The following is a 12117-nucleotide window of genomic DNA, read 5'->3' on the forward strand; positions in this document are numbered from 1 at the left end:
ATGCTGCAGAGCAACTAAGCCCGTGCACCACAACTACTGAGCCCGTGTGCCTAGAGCCTGTGCTCCGCAACAAAGAGAAGCCACCGTAATAAGAAGCCCACGCACGGCAGCAAAGAATAGCCCCTGCTCGCCGCAACTAGAGAAAGCCCGCGTGCAGCAATGAAGACCCAATGCAGCCAAAAATAAATTAAAAAAAAAAAAGACAAATACTGTATGATTCCACTTCTCCAAGATATCTAAAGTAGTTAAGTTCACAAAGACAGAAAGTAGAACATTGGTTGCCAGGGGCTGAGGTGGGGTGGGGTGGCATGGAGAATTACTGGAATATTATGGAATGGAGAGTTATTATTTAGTGGGTACAGAGTTTCAGTTTTGCGAGATGAAAAGAGTTCTGGAGATGGATGGTGGTGATGGTTGCACAGCAATGTGAATGGATTTAATGCCACTGAACTGTACACTTAAAAATGGTTAAGATAGTAAATTTTATGTTATGTGTATTTTACCACAATAAAACAATTTTAATGCCATATCTGCTATGTCCTTATTTCATTTGTATTCTTTGTGAGGTTGGTTGTCTTTTCATTTGTTTGTAATCCATTTGAATGTCTTTTTCTGTGAACTGCCTTTTCACCTCCTTTGCACATTTTGTGTTGGTTGAATTTTTTTCTTATTGAATTGTAAAAGCTCTTTATAAATTAAAAATAGACTTTTGTCTGTCATTTGTTAAAAATATTTATCATTTGTCTTTTGACTTTGCTTCTTTTTTTTTTTTTTTTGGTATGTTTGTGGTTTTGATTATGTTTTTGCCATGTAGAAATTTAAAAATTTAAAGTAATCAAGTTTATCAGGTTTTCCCTTATGGCTTTGGTCATTTTGCTTAGAAAGGCCCTCTCTACTGCAAGATTACCAAAAATACTCCTTTGTTTTTCTTTTAGTAGTTTTATAACTTAAATTTTTATGTTTAATCTTGGTTCTGTCTGGACTTTTTTTTCATTCCTTTTTCTTTTTAATTTAATTTAATTAATTTATTTTTTATACAGCAGGTTCTTATCAGTTACCTATTTTATACATATTAGTGTATATATGTCAATCCCAATCTCCCAGTTCATCCCACCACCACCCCCCGGATTTTATTTTTGATTGAGGAAATGAAGGAAGGGTTTAAATATTTTTCCGCCCGCTAGTTTGTCCCTTATTGAATAGTACATTTCCCCCCAGGGATCTGAAATGCCAGCTTTACTATATACTAATTTCTCTTTAGTGTTTGAGCCTGTTTCTGGACTTTCTCATCAGTCCACTGGTTGGTCTTTCTGGGAATGTGCCGGTATTGACTTGTTTTAATTACTGAAACTCTACAATACATTTTAATATCTGGGAAGATATACTACCGATTTAGAGATGTTCACTGTTGTTTCAAGTATGCTGGTGCTATTTCCCCAACTAGACAATAAACTCATTATTTTATACTTCTGATTCTTCCATGGCCCCCAAAACAGTGCTGAGAACATGACAGGTGGTTAATAAATATTTGATTCTTGAAAACAAACTTCCAAATTCCTAATTCTGATTTTCTCCACCCAAATGAAGTACTAAGAGCTGAGAGTGATGATTCCTCTACACCTGGATTTCTATCACAGTCACGAATGTATCTCTTGCTGTGGCCAGTGGACTGATGTAGCCTTTGTGCCCCAGGTGGGTAGGATGTGTGGGTCCCTCTGAGGAGCAATGCAGCAATGCAATAGAACTGACCTTGTTTGAGCCCTGGCTTTGCAACTAACTAGCAGTGTCACCTTGGGCAGGTTACTTACTCTCACTAAACCTCTGCTTCCTCATCTGTAAAATGGGGATAATAAGTAGTAAAGATAAAATGAAGCGTGATTTTGCAAAGCTTCTGGTACAGTGCCTGGTACTTCAATGAAAGCTTCTGTTATTAATAGTAGGAGCAGTTGTAGTAATAGTAATAGGAATTTTTAAAAGTTGTTCCACTAGAATTTATTGAGTTTGCAGAGAAATATATAAGAAACCCCCTAATTACCAGACTTTGGACCCAGGACTCTGAAGTAGCAAAAGCTGCCTCTGATAAAAGAGAAAATGATAATGATACTCAAACTTGGCTGACCACGTACCAGATGTCAGGCACCAGGTGGCCTGGTTTATGAGACATCATCACAGTTAATTCTCATGATGGCCCACTGAGGTTGGAAGATGCCTTCACAGACCTGATCCTACAGAGCTGTACACCCTCTGCAGTACCCGGGGGCTCCCCAGCTCCTCAGGGCCTCCTGGCCTGACCAGGGTAAAAGAAGCAGCACTGCACAGAGGGAGAGCACTGTCTCTGGAGGCACTTTCCAACTTACCCGAGCCACTTGCCTTGCCGAGCTCACTGAATTACTCTGAGCTTCAGTTTCTTCCTCTAGAAAATGGGACTATTAATGGTGCCTACTTTACAGGGTTGCTGTAAAGTTACAGGAGTCAATGAGTGAGGACTCATATCACACTTAGAATAGTGCCTGGCACGTGGGCAGAGCTAAATACCTGCTATGCATTTATTATTTGCTTCTCTTACCGTACCCTCACCATCCAGTGCTCTACTTTAGGTCCTCCATTAAGGGATTGAAAGAATGACAAATTCAGCTGAAAGAATTTTAGGGATGGGTTAGTAATTAAGGCAATCGGCCTCCCTTTCCCCCCCCACCCCAAGTCTGTTTGTTCAACTTGGGTGAAGGAGTTTTCCAATGCATTTGCAAAGAAGGTAATTGAGTAATAAATTATCCCATTGATAGGAACAGCCAATATCATTGAAAACCAACAGCATTCTACCTTGTTACCAATAAAGCGTACATTTAACGGGCAATTCTGGTTTAATCCTTTTTCTCCTGAAAACACCATTCTCATATCTCAACATGTGAGTGCTGAAATGGATCAATTCTTAGTAGAAGCGGGGGGTGGGCAGAGGGATGCTCTTCTGCCCTTGCTTCTCAGAGATTAACGTCATGTCAGATATGGTTACAAACAACTGTATTCAAGGCAGCCTCTGTTCACTGATCTCTCAGATTGAATTGGCTGAGTTAGGACTCCATCTCCCACGGCTTTTCTCTGTTCTGAAATTCAAAATGGAAAACTAAGCTGTCTCCAACTGTGTCCGCCCCCCAATCTCCACCCACACGCCGTCTTTAAAGTATAATTTTTTTCTCTTATTTTAGCTTTTCTTTTTGCCAGTCACCACCACCACCTCTTCAGGAGCTCTCTTTTGGATCTTGGCCCCTGTCCTGAAATGCCAAAGTGGGGGAAGGTCTATCCCTCTTGTGGTAAGGACGCTTGGCCTGGGCCCTGCTGGCAGGCAGCTATCTAGGCCCGGATGGGGCCCGTGGCCAAGGGTGAGGCAGGATAGACTCTGCTCTGAGTGCCTTGGATGGAACTCCCTGTGACTGTGTATAGAGTAGGCAACCGATGTCTGGACAGAACTTTGAGGAGGGGAGAGGAAAAGTTGCTGGTGGAGGGGACAGACGGACAAGAAAAATAGTTTTCATATGCATTATGAAGGGTATCCCTTTTCCAAACTGTTTCCCCATCCTGCACCAGTTTCAGCCCCATGGGTCCAAGCTGCATAGAAGTAGGGGACCTTCCTCCTCAAAGGTAAGGTCATGAGGGCTTACTAACTTGATTCCTTTTCTTTCCTGTGAGTGACAAAAATTGATATCCATAAATTAAGGTGAGACTTCCTGGAATTAGCCTCCTCTAAAAACAATTCTTCCCTATGATCTCCCTGCCCATTGCAGCTAGAGGCTATGGATGTGGGCATACACTATCCCTTGCTCCCCATCCCAGCCACGCCAGACAGCAGTGCAGTCGCCATGGCATGGCTACAGGAAAAGAGGGAACGCCCTGTAGCAGGTCTCAAGAGGCAGCAGGCAGGATCCCCTTCCTAAAACTGTCTCCCCATCCTGCACCATCTTTAGGCTCCTGTGTCTACAGCCTGGTCTGCTGATTTAGAGGAAGGCAAGCTCTCTCACCCCACTGAGCTCACCCCAGTGAATCCAGAGTAGCTCTAGAGATTTATCCAGACCCTGACTTTTTTATAGGTATATTTACTTTACTAAAGTCACCAGAGGCCAATTAGTCTGGACAGTCACCCCTACTGGCATCGCTCCCCCCAGCCCCTCACTCAGGGACTGAGCATGGCTGAAATGGCATCTTTTCCCTCCCCCTCCCCACTTCCTCCCACCATGGCCTCCCAATCTACACGAATCCAATTATGTGGGATGTAAGTGAACTGTGTGAGCATTAAACGACAACACTGTTTCTGGTTTTTTATCCAAATCTCCCTTTCCCAGGATGAAAAGGGAGTTTACTCTCCGGGACCCCTGCTGGGTCACTTATTTAGAGCTCTTTGCATTCAGCATCCATTTGTAGCCTTTTTCACACAGTTAGGCCTAAAAGAAATTTGCTATAGCTAATGAGATTGAGATGGGAAAATAGACCAAGGCAGATCGGCCTAAGGCCAATATTGGTTTCTCTTCCCCGTCTTTTCCTATTGTGATGTGTTAAATGCAGACAAATTATTCCACTATGACGTGTATGAGTTGAGGGCAGGAGCTTTGGGGCTGGCAGGTCAAACCCTGACTTTGCCACTGAGATAGTAGGACCTTAGGCAAATTACTTAACTCCTCTGAGTCTCAGCTTCTCCCTGACTAATTGGGTTATGGAGGAACAAACGTTGATAAAGTGTTTAGCACTGGGCTTGGCTCAAAGCGAGCCACGAATGTTAACAATACCACTTAACATGCATGGCGTGTGCTAGGCTTTCAGTTACCTAATTTGATCCTCCTGACGTTTCTGTAGCATAGAGTGTAGGCAGAGCATTATCAGGGGGAAACTAAGGACCAGGGAGGAAAAGTGAAATGCTTCAAGGTCACACCAATCCTTAAGGACAGAGCAAGGCTAGAATCCAGGAGCTCTAGTTCTTTTTCTTTTTTCTTTTTTTTCATTGAGATATAGTTGATGTGCAATATTAATGTGAATTTCAGGTGTATCTAATTCTTTTTCCAATGCTTTTAACATTCTGCTATATTTCATCAACGCAGAGACGGATACATGACATATATGAATCAAATAGAAAAACACACTAAGAGAAAGTGTATAAATTATCAGTACACTTCATGACGGGTCCATGAGGTTCTAGAACAAACTAAGCGATCTACTAGCTCACTCTTCCCTCGATTCGTCCTTTGTTAGAATCTCATTGTGCCCTTGCTGAGCCCAAATGCCATGTGTGGTGCTCTGTGCTTTATGTACGTGATCTTATTTCATCCTCAGAGGAATACAGGAAATAAGCGGTATTAACCCCACTTTATAGATAAGAAAATGGAGCCTCCGGGCGGTTCGATCTCTTGTTTCAGGTAACAAATTCAATTCCAAAGTGCATTTGCTGAAATTGCCCCACTCAGTTTGCTCTGACTTTGTACCGGATGACCGGCCTGCCCACACCAATCAAGATGGAAGCAGAGACAACGGGAAGGACTCACAGCAGGACGTGTAGTTCCTCCAGCCGGTCAGTGCGATCCCCTGGGTCTGGCAGGTGCTGGCGTAGTTCTGCAGCCAGCTGCAGGCGGTCTGCACGGCGCCGCCATCGATGCAAGAGTCAAACAGGCAGTTCTTGTAGAAGAAAGCGGGGTTGACCTTGCTGTGACACTTGGTGAAGCCCGCGTTCTGGCTGGGGATCAGACTGCAGAGCTGCTGCACTTTGGAGAAACCTTCCACTTTGGCACAGGAAGGGCAGCGGTCGCCACAGCCAACCTGGCAGAAGGTGTCCCTCTTCACCCAGCTCTGTCCAAACTCATTGACGCTGGAGGCCAGCAGACCCATGGGCATCTCCAGGTCGTCTTCGGGGTTGCCGTTATAGCGGCCACACAGGCCGTAGGTGCTGTTCTGCATGCCCCGAGGGACCGTGACGGACAGGAAGGTCTTCCAATCATACACAACCTTCAGGCCAAAGTCAGTTTCCACCACCACATGGAAGCCAAAGGAAAAGATGTTTATCTTCCCTTGTCCCAACTTCAGGGGCAGATAGAGCCGTTCATTGTTGACCTGCAAGAGCAAGAGGGTCGGCACAGACAAATACAGGTGGCCCAGACAGCCCCGCCCTGCTTTTCTAATGATTAGCCTCTGAGAGGCAGCCCCACGGGGGGTTGGAGCAGGTTGAATGTAATCTTCACACTTAGTGTTGTTTCTGTCCCTCAACTATTATTAGTAGGATTTGGACAGACTTAAATGACTATCCTTTGTACACTAATACACCTATTTATTTCAGTGCCTTCTGTTTATAGCATTATTCCCTCCAGGAGTTCAAATTGTTTTCTCCAAGGTAATGAGAGGGTAATAAGAATTCAATTAAAGTTTAGACTAAAATACCCAAACCTAAAACTCTTGTGTTTCTATTTCCACCTTTACTGTGGATTTATCTTAGACAAGCCCCGATTTATTAATTCCTCTAGGATCTTCTTTTTCCTGAAGAATGACTTGATTTTGCTGGTCCCTCTGCCTAGGATGCCATTCTTTACCTGCCAACATCCTTCTCATCCCCCAGACCCTGCTCAAATGTCGGCTCTTCTATAAGGCAAGATTTTTGGAGCTGGTGGTCAGGATGAATCACTCCCTCGTCTGGGCAACCAGAACATATTACTTATACTTCTCTCATGTTCTCCTGCACCTCTGGCCAAGATCAAGCACGTGTATCCTGCTACTGAAGCACACATCACATCTGCCTTATATTATAGCTGGTTGTCTACACCTCTGTCTCAACTACAAGATTAGGAGCAACCTGAGGGCAGGGACCACACTTTATTGATCTATACATCCACCTTCCCCTCACTCCCTGCTGGGCGCCCAGCACAATGGAGAGGGCACTTGATGCATGTGTCCTCCCATAGATTTTAAATTCAGAAAACAAGGAAATCCCTTAACGTCAAACCCCAGAACTGCAGGGCCCTTGCACCATTTTGATGCAGATGAGCCAAATCCTGCAGCCCCTGGCTGGGTGAGCGCTTGATGGGAAACAGACTGTTGTGAGGGCTAAGAGGAGAGCTGGTCTTCCTCCCGAAAGAAGAAGGTGGCCGCCCACAGGGTGGTCGTAGATTGCTCCCTGCCCGGAAATAACCCCCCTCCTGACCTCCTTAATCTCTCTCCCATCTGACACCCCCGCCCCCAGCCCCACTGCTACCACCTCAGTTCAGACCCTCATCACCCTCCACCTTGACTCTTGAATATGCCCCCAGCTGGTCTCCCTACCCCGGTACTGCCCCTCTCCTCCAGCCACTCACCACTGCCTCTCCAATATTTTTTAATGCAATTGAAAGCAATTAATTAATACTTAAAACCCCCTCCACAGCTTGAATAAAATGTGGGGCTCGCTTAGCACATGGTACAGGGCTCTCCAGGAGCTGGTCCCTGCCTCTCAGACCCAACCCACTCACTTCCTCCACCCCAGCCATACCCAGCGCTTTGCTGCTCCCCAGATGGACCGAGCTGCCCCATTCCACGTGCTGTTTCCTTTGCTGCGAGTGTGGTGGTGCTTTCTGTGTCCATCCTTAGCAGTTGTGATTGTGAGTTAACGGTAACCCGCAGCTGGCCTTGGCCAAACGGGGGCCCCTTGGCCCAGGAGGTTATGACCCCCCCATCCAGCCCTACCCCCACCCTAAGGGCAGCCCTCGGCCAATGACTGACCAACACAGGGGACCAACTCTGTGCGCAGGTCATGCACCAGAGCTCCCGGTGGCCCAGGCTGATGTCCAACTTAGACCACATCCTCGCTGAGCTCTCTGCCCCTGGTTCTTCCCTCACTTTCAGGAATCCCCACCTCAGACTCTGCCTCTAGGGAACCAACCTAAGACAGCAATGGTGCCCTTCCCCCATCCTCTCTTTCTCTGGGGTAATTTTCACCCTTCAAATTTCAACTCAGCGATCTCCTTGTCTATGAATATTGGTCCAGGCAGAATTCACTCATTCATCCAGGAGCAATCAGTTTGGCACTACTGTGCACCAAGCACCGTGCTAAACGCTGGAATAAAGCATAGGACTCTTTCCCTAGGAGCTCACAGGCATGTGGCAGAGACAAGTACATAAACAGATAATAACAACATCGTCTGATAAAAGCAACGATAGAGATAAATAGATGCACAGGCACCAGACTCAGCCTGGGGACAGAATCAGGGATGCCCGCAGAGGATGGTGCCCACGCCCGGTCCTGGAGGCTGAGTGATGTTGGCCAGTCAAGATAAATTTGGGGTTTGGGAATAAAATATACACACTACTAGATAACTAATAAGGACCTACTGTATAGCACAGGGAACTCTACTCAATATTCTGTAATGGCCTATATGGCAAAAGAATCTAAAAAAGAGTGGATATATGTATAGATATAACTGATCCACTTTGCTGTACAGCAGAAACTAACACAACATTGTAAATCAACTATACCCCAATAAAAATTTTAAAAAATATACACACTACTATATATAAAATAGATAACCAACAAGAACCTACTGTATAGCACAGGGAACTCTACTCAATATCTTGTAATAACCTATAATGGAAGGGAATGTAAAAAAAGACTATATATATGTGTATGTATATATACATATATACACACACACACACACATATATGTATGTATAACTGAATCACTTTACTGTACACGTGAAACTAACACAACATTGTAAATCAACTATATTTCAATAAAAATTAAAAACAAAACAAAACAACAACAAAAAAAGAAGGAATGAGAGTGAAGAAAAGGGAATCCCAAGAAAAGGGTGTAGCCTGAGCCGAGGCCAAGAGGAGGGGAAATGCTTCATAAATATGAGGAATTACAGCAATTGAATGATGCTGGAGCATAAAATGTGACCTCGGGGATGATGGGAGTTGAAGATGGAGAGGCGGGGAGGGGCTGGACCATGGAAGGCCTCGTCTGTAACGTCCCATGAAATCAAGCCTGGAAAAGACTCATTCATTTTGCAAAGAAGAAGTCACTGGTGATCTTAGTAAGAGAACTTCAGTAGCGTGATGAGACCAGAGGCTAGGTTGCAGAGGTTAAACAGCAAACAGGGGATATGGAAGCAGAGATGTCTGTCTCCAGGAGTTTGGTAAGAAAGGGGAGGAGAGGGATTGGTTAGAAGAGGGATTGGATTGAATCGGGGTCAAGGTTTATCTTAGAATGAATATGTTTATGGGTTGAAGAGAAAGGCCCAAGACACGGGAGGGGAAGGAGATGACAGAAAGGCAAGAGCCTGAGAGGGCAAAAAAGAGATGGTGCAGGTGGAGAGTGGCCATGGAGAGGGGAAGAGATAATTCGTTCTCTGGAACGAGGAGAGGAGGTGAAGAGGACGTGGTGATGGGTCATTTCAGAGACAGCATGGAGGGGGGAGGAGGAGGAGCGAGATCATGCCTGATGAGCATGACTTTCTCAACCGGGAGGCCCAGAGACAGAGAACACAGGTGCGCAAAGTCACCGAGGGCAGCAGAGGCCGTGGGGACTCCCACGAGCCTTGACGACTCACAAGGATAAACTAAAGGCTGAGCACCCAAGGGCTCATGTGTGCTGGCTGGCTTTTCCTCCCGAGTTTCTCTGCATTCTCTATTCCTGGCTACTGGGTGTCAAGGAGGGGGCGATACCTTGGGGAGGCCATGTGCCTGGATTACAGCTCAAGGCCTTCGAGTCCTGTCACGGCCCAGGAGCACCTGGGAAAGGAAGGCCTCGACGCAGACAGGCCTGCCCGGCTTCTCCCTGTCTCTCAGGCCCCAGGAATGCGACCTCCACCCCTACATCACTGCCCTGTCTGTCCCCGTGAAACGGAGGGAAAGAGGGAGGCAGAGGAAGGGAGGGGTGGGTAAGGATGGATGGAAGAGGCCGGTGCAGAGGAGGAAGAGAGCAGGGCATGGGGATGTGTGGGGGAAATGTGTTTCTAATACTGAAGTATTGGAAATAAGGCCACATATTCGCTTTTCAGTAGCGAGCTTTCCTTTAAACAACTGGCCTTGATTGCTGCTACAGCTGTTCTTCAGCTGTTCTGAGGTCCCCTTCACACCCCCACCCTGGGTCTCCACTGACGTTTCCTTGTCCTAGGACACCCTTGCCTCTTTCTCGGCCTGGCCAACGGATGCCTTCAGGGCTCAGCTCTGGGTCATCTCTTGCAGAAAGCCTTCCCTCCATCCCCCCAGGCGGCTCAGGCAACCTGTTCTCTCACGACACACCCCCCTTCCCCACTGCACGTCACATTTTTCTGGGACTTCATATCATGCTGACGTTCCCTGCGAACACGTCTGTCTCTCCCACTAGACCCTGAGTTCCCTTAGGACAGAAGCCGTGTCTGACTCACGTTTCTACCCACAGGGCTTGGCACAGAACAGCCTGTCAATACAAGCCCATCCGATGCAACTGAGCCAGAGTGATACTCAAAGCTTCCCTCCTCTCTGATGGCCACGGGGTGGGCAATCAGTGATAAAAACACCAGCTCTGGAAGGTCCTGAGAGCCTTCCCCTTGGCCTGGACCACGCGGGACTCGGCTGTGCAGAAGCCTGGGGGAGATGGAGGAGACAGGCCGTCTCTGTGGAGCTTGGGCTGTGGACGGCTGAGGCGTGGGCTCTGCGGTGCCCGGGAGAGGCTCACCTCTGTCACTCACTCCCACTCCCTGGCTGGTATACACATAGCATATTTATTTCTAATTTCCCTCGGCTTGGTGGATTTCCCCACATCCTCAGTACTGCTTAATGCAGAGAAAGGTCAGAATCACAGAGGGACCCGGTGTCCCAAGGAGTCACTTCCATGTCAGCTCTGTTTTTGCAAGCACCAGCAGTGACCCGGGCTCTGTGCTGTGTTTTGCCTGGCGCTTCACCGCGCGCTGTCATTATGACGGCCGTTATTCTTCTCTCAGGGAGAGATGGTGACTAATAATAACATCATGGGAAAAACAAACGCAAATCATTGAACAAGCAGATCCTGTAATGCATATTAATAATTCAGAGTAAATGCTAAATCTATCCCCTAGGCCCCAGAAGAAAAGAGCCTTCAAGCATCCTGAACTTGGTCTTCCTGTCAGAGATTTGAAAGCTGTACACTCTATTCCCAGCTTGGGCATTTTGGACATCTGGTGACTTAGAAAGACGAGCCTTGGAAAGGGTCCCCCCACCCCTTTAATCAATCCCTCCTTGATGCCCATTACTCTCTAATTACTCCCTGTTGTAGATTGAATTGTGTCCCCCCAGAAGATATATTGAAGTCTTAATCCCCAGGATCTGTGAACGTGACCTTATTTGGAAATAGGGTCTTTGCAGATGTAATCATTAAGATGAGATCATGCTGGGAAAGGGTGGGCCCTCAATCCAATGACTAGTGTCTTTAAAAGGAGGGAGAGATTTGGCACAGAGGGAAGAAGGCCATGAAAATATGGAGGCAGAGACTGGAGTTATGCTGCCACAAGCCAAGGGTCACCTACAACCACCAGAAGCTGGAAGAAAGCCTGGAACAGAGGCTTCCCTAGGACCTCGGGGGGAGCATGGCCCTGAGGACACCTTGGTTTAGGACTCCTGGCCTCCAGAACTGTAACAGAATAGGTTTCTGCTGTTTCAGGCCACCTAGTCTGTGATGCTTTGTGACAGCAGCCCTAAGGACTAATATACCCTTCCCTCCGCATCTCTTTGTGGGAGGAAGAAACCAGCTGTGTGGTTCTCACGGCTCTTGACTTTAGGCATGAGTGCATCTCATGAGACACGTGCCTGGAAGGTGAGCTGACCCAAAGGGAGGGAAACACCTGGTGAGAGAGGAGAATCAGCCACCGGGGAGGAGAGAAGGGAGAGCAGGAAAAAGAACAAGTGTTCATGAAGATCCAGTGTCTATATGTGAAAATAACTGGGTCAGAAAACAGGGGTAGCCTCAGATGTCTATATACCTAAACCTTGAGAGCGTGTAACACAAGGCAGAAAATACGCTTTCATAGTTTAATGGGTAGGACAGGGCCTGTTAACAGATTATATTTTAGAAGAAGAAAAAAACCTGAAAGGTAGAAAGGTGGAAAAGTGTTGAATGTCACAGAGATAAGGAACGATATCCAAATTTATAAATCT

General features: G+C 46.5%; 1 protein-coding gene across 1 annotated transcript in view; it reads right to left on the minus strand.

Moving 5' to 3' along the window:
- Nucleotides 1-12117, minus strand: part of TECTA (tectorin alpha) — a 69108-nt gene that overhangs the window by 24591 nt on the left and 32400 nt on the right. The window contains exon 11 of the mRNA XM_059930181.1: nucleotides 5526-6087. Coding sequence (XP_059786164.1) covers nucleotides 5526-6087 — 562 coding nt within the window. The remainder of the gene's footprint in view (nucleotides 1-5525; nucleotides 6088-12117) is intronic.

This window comes from Balaenoptera ricei, chromosome 8 (assembly GCF_028023285.1).
Source record: "Balaenoptera ricei isolate mBalRic1 chromosome 8, mBalRic1.hap2, whole genome shotgun sequence".
Classification (NCBI taxonomy): Eukaryota; Metazoa; Chordata; class Mammalia; order Artiodactyla; family Balaenopteridae; genus Balaenoptera; species Balaenoptera ricei.